General features: G+C 38.6%; 1 protein-coding gene across 1 annotated transcript; it reads left to right on the top strand.

Moving 5' to 3' along the window:
* The first annotated feature begins 1042 nt into the window (after window positions 1-1042).
* Window positions 1043-10626, top strand: LOC145557761 (uncharacterized). The gene is made up of 3 exons (XM_081618936.1): window positions 1043-1579; window positions 9830-10360; window positions 10513-10626. Exons 1-3 carry the CDS (start codon window positions 1043-1045, stop codon window positions 10624-10626), a joined length of 1182 nt encoding a protein of 393 aa, XP_081475062.1.
* The last annotated feature ends 239 nt before the right edge of the window (window positions 10627-10865 follow it).

Below are 10865 nucleotides of genomic sequence, written 5' to 3'. Positions count from 1 at the left end.
ATGTTGACAGAAAATTCAGGCCGATAAGACAAAAGAAGAGTAATTTCTCAACAGAAAAGATTGAAGCTATACAAGCTGAGGTTAACAAACTCTTAGCGGCTGAGTTTAACTATAGAATCATGCACATATCTAGAATGGTTGGCAAATGTTGTAATGTTTAAAAAGCCGGCGAGAAAATGGCAAATGTGTGTGGATTTCACGGACCTGAATAAGGCTTGCCTCAAGGAATGTTATTCGTTGCCATGGATAGACAGGCTGGTAGACTCCACTTCCGGCCATGCGATGCTGAGTTTCTTGGATGCATTTTTTGGATATCACCAGGAAGTCAGATAGATCAAAAACGACATTTATAACAGATGCTGGAGTGTATTGTTATAAAGTTATGCCGTTTGGGTTGAAAAATGTAGGGGTAACTAAGCAAAAGTTGGTTGATAAGATATTTGTGAAGCAAAAGGGGAGAAATGTAGAAGTGTATGTAGATGACACAATTGTGAAGAGTAGGTTAAAAGAAGATCACATAGCTGACTTGAAAGAAACATTTGAGACCTTGCTAAGATATCAGATGAAGTTGAATCTAGAAAAGTGTGTTTTTGGGGTCTGATCGGGCAAGTTTTTGGGCTTTGTGGTGAGTTAATGAGGTATCGATGCCAATCCTGATAAGGTGAATGCAATCCTTGAAATGAAGCAGCCGAAAACTATTCGAGATATACATAGGCTTACGGGCAGGATGGGAGGGCTAACTCGATTCATTAGTAAATCAGTTAATAAGGCGTTTCCGTTTTTTGTGGTGTTATGGAAAAACAAAACTTTTGAATTAGGAAAGGATCAAGTTAAAGCATTGGAGGTGGTGAGAAATCATCTGAGATCCCTTCCAACGGTTGCAAGACCTGAACAAAGTGAGCGGCTGCAACTCTATATATCGGCCTCACCAAAAACTGTGGCAGCAGTGTTGCTAGTTTAAAGAAAAAAGAAACAGGCGCCGATATACTTTATCAGTCATGTCCTCAATGCCGTAGAGCGCAGATATCCAGTAATAGAAAAGATGGTGCTAGTAGTGGTAATTGCGGTCAGGAAGCTGCGACCTTACTTTGATGCTCATCCGATAGAGGTGCTAACAAATCATCCATTAGAGAAGGCGCTGCAAAAGATGGATACGTCGGGCCGATTATTGAAGTGGGCTATAGAGTTGTCGGAGTACGAGCTACATTATAAACCCAGAGTATCAATTAAGGCACATGCCTTGTCGGATTTCATTATGGAAACTTCATACAATGATGAAGAAGAAGAATTGGGAACATGGCAGGTATCAGTGGACGATTCAGCGACAACAACTGGATCTGGGGCGGGTATCGTGATAACAGCCCCAGATGGGGAAACTTTTGAGTACGCTCTAAAGTTCAAGTTTAAAGCTACCAACAACGAAGCTGAGTATGAGGCGGCCATAGCCGGTATTCAGTTGTCGATAGCAGTAGAGGCAAAGCGACTAGTCCTAAAGACTGATTCTCTGTTGGTGTCCAGCCAATTTAGTGGAGAATATGAAGCACGAGAGTCATCAATGTGTAAGGAGGGTGATCCCATCGTAAGGGGTCCTCTCCTTAAATGCCCATGGCCATTTAAAAGCCTAGGACTTTACACTTGTTAGGGTGTATTAGGATTTGAATTCCTGACTGTTTGGGAGACCTTGAATTAGAAATGATACTCTCATCACGCTTTTTTGTAAGAAACGAGTAGGAGTCGCCAATGAGTTCTAGGAAAACTAATAAACCTCGTTCATGCCTTTCTTCCATGTGGAGTTCATGGAATAATTAGCACGAATCATAAGTTTACCCATGCCCAAATTGGTCTACATAAACCAAAAATGAGTTCGGGAGCGAGGGTACTAAGATAACGTTCCCTTTAGAAGGGAATCGCTATCTTAGCCCTAGTACGACCTCTACTAGCTCTTCCTTTTTCACAATTTCATTACCAAACAATATATGCAACGTGATACCTAAAGACTAAGTTAGTTGATTTTATTTACAAGCATTAATCACGTAGGAATTACATTGCAAAAGTCGTTATTCTTATTTAATAATATTCGTGAAAGAACATAAATAAACAAGATTCGCCTTGTCTTAAGTGATAAAACAACAATTAATTATTCAAATTCTAGTCTTGATTAACGAAAGAGTACTATGTGAATTAATTAATTAAAAGTTTGTTTAAAGTGATCAAACAACACTAATTAATCAATTAAAGTTATTTAAACAACAAAAGAAAAGTGATTTATCTAAGTGCTCAGGGAAACTAACCGTTCTTTTATGTTAAATCTCCGTTTTAATGTGTTTATGGACTTTCTTTCTTCTTCGTACCTTCAAGGACTCCAATGGAATCAATTAGGGTTTGAAAGTATTTGGGAAGAGAGAAGAAAAATTAGCATGATAGTAAGAGAAGTTGAGAGATTAGGGTTTTGAGAATACTAAGGTTTTAATTCTAAATTTTCGAGTCCTCGTAATGCTGAACGAAGACCCCTATTTATAGGCGTAGGGATCTAGGTTTAGGGCTTTAGAGCCGCGCCGTCAGATGGCGCGCACAACTCTCTAAGTCGCACTGGGTGCCGCGCGCATCTCAATGAGTCGTTGTAGGGAATATTTCAAGCGTTAATCCCCTAGCTTGAACCCCACTGTGATCATACACTAAAGTACGGTGGAGTCCAAAAGGGAATAAGATAGAGTAAAAGAGTCGCCAACAAGTTTTTTAGGAACTTGTAAACCGTTCACGAGGTGAAGGTTACACCCCTTAACGATCCAAGAGATCGTCAACTCCATAAGGTCTTGAACCAAATAGGGTTCGGGGATGAAGGTACAAATCCAACCTAAAAGAGATTGAACCTGCCCTAATAATAGGCCTCTACTTTATTCTGATCGTATTCATGAGCGCTTTCTGACTAACATACAACCAATAGGATTAACCCTAAACCTGTTTATCTATGTTGGTTGAATATTAATGCACAAATAAACTATTATTGACGATCACTTGAATTATAATCAAATTATCCCTAAACAAGATTATTAATTATCTTATTAAGCATGATTACAAGTACCAAATTCCATTTAAACATGCAATTAAAAGGTGTGATCAAGCAATAACAATAAAAATCAAGCAACATAATAAATAATCATAACAATAATTATCAATAAATCATAACAATAATACTAATCGTTATAATAATTATAAAAATAATAATATTCATAACCATAATCATGAATCATAAAAAATAATCATAATCATAATTAATAATTATAAATCATGTTAAAGAATAATAATAGCAAGATCCTAGGCATGATACTAATAAGATCAATAACAAACCCTAGCATGTCACTAAGCATTAAAAATCATATCTTTAGCCCTAACATGATACTAACAATTATAAATATTAGGAAGAAAATAAAAGGCATCATACTTTTAATCATACTTGATATTAAAATTACCCTAGACATGATACTAGGAATTATAACAACCTAAGCATGAACTCTATATCATAACATCATAAAAGCCATTAAAGTACTTACTTTGATGCCTCGTACCTCTTTCTAATAACAAAATACACACGTTAGTAACTTCAATGAAAATAATAATCAAAACAATTAAATTAAATAATTGAAAGAGAGATTTGGTACCAAACCCTCACAAATTAAACCTTTCACGTCTAGGGCGAAGGCAACTTCGAATATGGCTAGGTGTTTCTAGATCTAATGAATGCGGAATTTTTATATTTGAGAGAAGCTAGTTTAGAAAAGAGAGAGAGAGTAATCAAGAGAATCTTGATGAGAGTTGGTGATTATTGAGAGAATTAGAAAGAATAAGAATCGATGATTGTTGACGAGAATTGGTAAAAACTGGTTATCGAAAACGGAGTTTTTAGCACGTTATTTACAGAGAAAATCAACCAAAAAGATAAAATATCAAAACAGAGTCTGACGCAGATAAAAACAAGTTGGCGCCAACGCTGGCAATTGGCGCCAGACGCCAACACTAGCGCTAGGCGCCAATGCTGGCGCCAGGCGCCAAGCGTAGCGACAGGCGCTACAACTGGAGTTTGGCGCTGATCTGGAAATTCACGCGTTTTCTTAAAATCAGATAAAAATTTCCGTACAGGAGGATAAAATCGTATTTTTCCTCAAAAATGCTCTTTGATTTTAATTAAAACTCTAAAAAGTCAACAAAAGTCAATTTATCAATACTAATTGAATTAGGAATGAAAAGAACCTTCTAGAAGAATCTAAAAGACTAAAACCATTCCTAATTGCATTAGGAATGATAAATCTATATTAGGCCATCCCCTAAATCATTGGACCGCATATAAGGCTCAAACCGGGCCCAGTTCAGTAAATTGGCCATAACTTCCTCAACATTCATCGGAATTGGGCTTATAATATATCGTTGGAAAGCTCTTGTCAAGCCCCATCCAACTAAACTACTATTGGATCCATATCATGGACCAACCAAACTGGATTGGATGTTTTCTTAAAATAAGTTTTCAAAAAACAGAGAGAGGAGAAAAGAAATTAAAACTTTCCGCAACACTAAACTTTCCACACTTTCACTTCATTCGATTATGATTCGGCGCGAAAGGTACTCATCACTGGGTTTGGTTTTGGGGAGACACAAATGGGTGTCTACAGAAGCACCCACTTTGACTGAGTTTGGAGAAACGTAAGTTTCGAAAACAAAAGTCAAAGTATTGATAGGGACGGAGAATGATTCAGAACGTTCTGCGATCCTAAATCATTCTTGTAACGCCGATACCTGCAAACTAGCGTTAGTTAAACAGATAAAAGAGTTAAGAAACGCGTATCTTGCACCGTCGATCACACGTCTCTGAAAGTAACCGATTCGTTGTGACGATCTTCTGCAAGCTAGAGAATACCGCCTGAAGACTGCTACGCCTGTAACCGCCTCCGATTTCTGCTTTGATAATATTCCACTTCCAAGGGAACACTATCGAAGATTGCTTCGCTTGAAACAATCCTCTTCCGCTTTGATAATATTCCACGTCCAAGGGAATACTATCGAAGATTGCTTCACTTGAAACAATCCTCAACTGCTTTTTGACAACTTTCCACAATCTAGGGAATGCCACCTTGCTGTTTCGATGTTCACTCGTCTCTGAACAATGAGCTTCTTTTTTTTTTTGGATATGTTCACGCGCCTCTGAACAAAGAGCTTCTTCTTCTTTTTTTTTTTTTTTTTTTAATATGAACTTCTGAATGATGTGTCCACGCGTCTCTGAACAAAGAGCTTGATAATAGAATGCATACGCGTCTCTGAGCAAAAGAGCTTGAAATACATGTCCACGCGTCTCTGAACAAAAGAGCTTTGATAATATGCCCACGCGTCTCTGGAGCAAAGAGCTTTGATGATATGTCCACGCGTCTCTGAACAAAAGAGCTTCGAATAATATGCCCACGCGTCTCTGGAGCAAAGAGCTTTGAAAGAAATGTCCACGCGTCTCTGAACAATAGAGCTTTTGAATGATATGTCCACGCGTCTCTGAACAAAAGAACTTCGATAATATGCCCACGCGTCTCTGGAGCAAAGAGCTTTGATGATATGTCCACGCGTCTCTGAACAAAAGAGCTTGATGATTTATTGCAATAATATTCCGAAGAAAAATTTCCGAAGACCAACGCTTGCCGATCTCTAAAGCTCGCTTGAAATTTGCTTCCGCTAAAACCAGTATGTCGGTGTCTCCGTGATGAGCCAATTCTTAGGCGCTTAAAGTTAAGTGAGACGATCTTTCATCAGGTCGATCACTTATTGTGATTGTAATCAAACTGACTACTTAATCATGTCAAATTGCTCATAGGGGCTAACTAGCGCACCAAGGAACCCGAAATTGCTGTATGAGGTCGAAATTACCCTTCTGAGAGGCTTCGAGCTCTGTCGCTGCTGAAATATCTCTGGCGCCAAGAATTGACTCTACCGCCAGACGCTGAATTCTAGCGCCAAGCGCTGAAAACTATTTCCATACGCTAGATGTTGTCGTCTGGCGCTGGAGTAGGGTCTTCCTTATTCTGCTGCACATGTATTTATTTTTGACTATATAACTTTGCTATTCTCTTTAATTATCTTAGGGTTGACCTAAGGTTTAGCATTGCTTGACTCATTGACTTGACACGACTCAAGGTATAAACTTGACTCTCTGTGATTGACTCGAGGTTGACTCGACTCGAAGTGTTTGACACATGTGACTCATGACCCGTGTGTGCATAGTGTTGATTGTGGGACTCGAAAATGCAAAAAAGAAAAAAAAAATTTCCGTCATTTTTGTGGAGGGTACCGACTTTCTCCCGAAAAAGAAAGACGCGAAAAAGAATCGAAGTTTTGAAGGTGCATGTTGAATGAGCTTAGTCAAATGTTGTTTGATACTATCTCTCAAGGATTGTAACATCTTAGACTATCCTAGTTGACTTGATAATGAAAGTACTTAGGTAACTTAGGACGGAGGCTAAGCACTTCATACTTCGATGCAATGCCAATTTATGATTGATGAGCGATTTTGATATGACAAGGCATGCTTCAACGGTGTGTTAAGATTCCATGACAAAGGGTTCCTAAGGGAAGGTATATTTGGTCATGTATCTGTGATGTGTGTGAAAGTGATTCTAAAGTTAGGCCGCAAGAGCTAAGTGTGTGGAAAGATATTATTTTTAAAAGAATCAAATAATGGTGACTCTTAGGCTAGGTAGGCTAATGATGTAGGGATCAAGCCCCCAAGTCTAGCTCTACATGAATAGGGATGAGCATAAGAGATCCCTTGATATGATCATGGTGTGAGTGTGTGAATGCATGTTTATTACGGCCGCACCTTGATGTGAGGTTGCCTACGTATCCGTTAGGAACCAGGCCGAACGTAGCTTTAGCCGAACCTCGCACAAGTGTGTGTATACCTCAAAAAGGTCTTTTTAAGGGTTGTAACGTGGTTAGACTAAAGGTTTGAAGAAGAAGGGGATAAAGGCTCAGGACCCTAGATAAGCCCCCAAGGTGTGCAACTTTGCTTTTGAATATTTGTATATTCATGCTTGAGGTTTTCTACTCTTTTTTAGCTCCGTTTTGCTTTAGCATTTATCTTATTTTTATAAGTGTGGGCAATCTCGATCAGGCGGTCTATCACTCACTTGGTATTCATGTTTCTCAGGCACGGTACCGAGCACTCGATAAAGACGCAATCTGAGACGTGTTCTTATCAAAGACATTTTCATATCAAAGACATTGGAACACTTACCCTTTTTGTACACTTGTATTTATTTTTTGCTTTTGCTTATTTTTGCTATTTTAATTTTTTGAATTCACTCAAGCCTTTGAGATTGCATAAGTTACACACCATCCCATCCCAAGGTTAGGTAGATGTGGGTTGAAAAAAAGAAAGGTCTATCGTTAGACGAGGCTCAAAGTGGTTTACCAAAAAAGGATGTATATTTGAAAGGTGAAAGGAGATATGATGGGGCTACAAAGGGTGCCTCAAATCATTGGTATACCTTGTGCTTAGTTCAACATGATTTTTTTTAATGCAATATAATTAAATGGTCATATGTAAGAGAATAAATGCTCATTTTATTAAAAAGGGGAAAAGAAAGAATCTACAAAATTAGTCTAAGTGAAAAGAAAGGGTGCCTATGCTGGACTTATTGGGAATGAGAAAATAAAGAAAAAGAAAAAATGATTTCATGAAATCTCGTCGTTGAAGCTCGCCTCTTATCTTGTGTTGTTTGCTTTATCATCACTCGCTCTTCTTGTTTACTGGAGGTATGGGAAGCTTATTATTATCAATCAAATGTTGGATAGCCTCCTTTAGCTTTCAACAGCTCTCAGTAGCATGACCCCTACCTTGATGGTACTTGCAGCGCACATTTGGATTCCAACTAGGCACTCTCTTCTCAAGCGGGGGATCTTGAAGAGGTCCAATAGGAGTGATGAGTCCCTTGGCATGGAGTCGATCGAAAGCATCATCGTAGCTAATTCCAATAGGGGTAAAATCTCTTTTTTGTTGCTTTCTAAATCCTAAGATCTCATTAAGGTCGAAAGTACCAACACTGTTGCTAGAGTAGGTGTTTTCGGAAGGAGAAGGATAGTCGTTCTTCTTCCCTTTACAGCCACTGTTATTATCGTTACTAATCTTGGCCTTCTTGTAGTGCGGAACATGAAGGAGATTTGAATTAATGGAGTCTTGAACACGATCCTTGAGGGCGAGACACTTTTCAGTAGTGTGACCGCGACCTTTATGGTACCGACAATAGGAGTTTGGATCCCAATTAGGAAACCGTTTTTCATGTGGAAGGTATTGATAAAAATTGCCGTACAGGAGGATAAAATCGTATTTTTGCTCAAAAATGCTCTTTGATTTTAATTAAAACTCTAAAAAGTCAACAAAAGTCAATTTATCAATACTAATTGAATTAGGAATGAAAAGAACCTTCTAGAAGAAAATAAAAGACTAAAACCATTCCTAATTGCATTAGGAATGATAAATCTATATTAGGCCCTCCCCTAGATCATTGGACCGCATATAAGGCTCAAACCGGACCCAGTTCAGTAAATTGGCCATAACTTCCTCAACATTCATCGGAATTGGGCTTATAATATATCGTTGGAAAGCTCTTGTCAAGCCCCATCCAAATACACTACTATTGGACCCATATCATGGACCAACCAAACTGGATTGACTGTTTTCTTAAAATAAGTTTTCAAAAACAGAGAGAAGAGAAAAGAAATTAAAACTTTCCGCAACACTAAACTTTCCACACTTTCACTTCATTCGATTATGATTCGACGCGAAAGGTACTCATCACTAGGTTTGGTTTTGGGGAGACACAAATGGGTGTCTACAGTCCCGCGCGCCAGGCGCGCACAACTGATTGAGTTGCGCTGGTTTGCACGAAAACGCGTTTTTAAAACTTCCATAACTTTTGATTGCGGAGTTGGATTAAGGCGTGTGAGATATCATTGGAAATATATGAATATATAATTTCTAATGCCGTTAGAATTAGGTCAAAATATGTTATGGATAAAAAGTTATGGCCGTTGGAGTGAAAGGGTGTCGGTTTTGGGCCCGGTTTAGTGTTTTGATCATAACTTTTTCGTTTTGGCTTGGAATTGAGCTTATAATATACCGTTGGAAAGATTTTTTAAAGGGATATCCATTTTATAGGCCTTTCATGGGAATTTGATGGTTGGTTTATCTTTTTTGCTCGGTTTTCAACAATGTAGGTTCCATTTGATCCAATCGTTGCATTTGACGCATTTGAATCCGTTATTAATCAAGTTTAATCATGTATGAACATGTTTAAGCCTAATTAGTAATTTCACAAGGCTCTAAGATAATTTGGTCTCAAATATGGGTTTCAACTTACTTTATAATTCTTTTCATAGTCCATAAACACTTCAACTTTGATCTAGCATGAAAAACGGATTTTTGTAACATCATCGCACTTCTTTTCGGGACAAGAGGCCAAAAGTTGGTGTCTACACAATGATAAATCATCTTGAAAATATTAATCAATTAACGGCACAATTACAATATTTTGAAGTGAAGCTGGTGCCGAGGGCACAAAATGCGCAGGCTGATGCTTTAGCAAAGTTAGCCAACTCAAGTTTCAATGACCAGGAGAGAACAGTAATGGTGGAAGTCTTGAAGCAAAGAAGTATAGATGAAACATCGGAAAAAATACTGTGTGTTGATAATGACTACGATAAGATACTGTCGTATCTTCTACATGGAGCACTGCCGATTGATAAGGGAGAATCTAGAAAATTGAGAAAGGATAGTGTGTGGTTCATCATGCATTAGGGGCAGTTATACAAGAGGGGATTCTCATTGCCGTTGCAAAGGTGCATAACAGATTACGAATCTGCAAGGTTGATTGAAGAAATACATGAAGGGACTTGTGCGAATCATCTCGGTGCCCGAGCTCTTTCACGGGAAGCAATGAGAAGGGGATACTACTATCCAACAATGAATGAAGATGCCTCCCGGTATGTGAAAGCATGTGATAAATTCCAAAAGTTTGCCCCAGCTATCAACTTGCCGCCAAACGATTTGATGCTGATACTTAATCCAGTCCCTTTTGTACAATGGGGAATGGACATAGTAGGGCCGTTTCCATCAGCTACAGGAGCAAGGAAGTTTCTCCTAGTTGGTATAGTTTATTTTACAAAATGGATAGAAGTTGAGCCAGTAACGAAGATATCAGCATCGGAAGTGAATAAGTTCATTTGGAAAAATATCATCACAAGGTTTGGATTGCCGATGGCAATGGTATTCGACCATGGATCTCAATTTGACTGTAAGCCGGTTAAGGATCTCTTATATTTATACAAGGTTAAGTTTCCATATGCTGCGATTTTTCATCCGCAATCCAACGGCTAGGCAGAAGTGACGAATAAGCAAATAATAACAGCAATAAAGAAGAAACTAGAAGATGCAAAGGGCTTGTGGGCTGATTTGATACCTGAAATATTGTGAGCAAACAGAACAACAGTCAGAGAAACCACAAGCGAATCACCCTTCAATTTGGTCTTTGGGACAAAGGAAGTGGTACCAGAAGAGGTGGGATTGCCGACATTCAGAATTCAGCATTACTGTGAAGAGAAAAACGACTTACTACTGAGACAACCGCTAGATTTTCTATCAGAATTACGAGCTAAAGCGGCAGTTAGGTCAGAGACTACAAAGACATAATGTCAAGGGAATATAACAAAAGAGTAAGCCACTGGCCTCTGATTGCGGGCAATTTGGTGCTACGCAGAACGGCGGCAACGGGAAAATGAAATGAAGATGGAAAGTTAACGGCAAACTGGGAAGGACCATACCGGATAAGAGATAT

This window comes from Chenopodium album, chromosome 9 (genome assembly GCF_948465745.1).
Source record: "Chenopodium album chromosome 9, dcCheAlbu1.1, whole genome shotgun sequence".
Taxonomy (NCBI): domain Eukaryota; kingdom Viridiplantae; phylum Streptophyta; class Magnoliopsida; order Caryophyllales; family Amaranthaceae; genus Chenopodium; species Chenopodium album.
The sequence above is the reverse complement of the archived record's forward strand: the minus strand, read 5'-3'. Positions and strand labels throughout refer to the sequence as shown.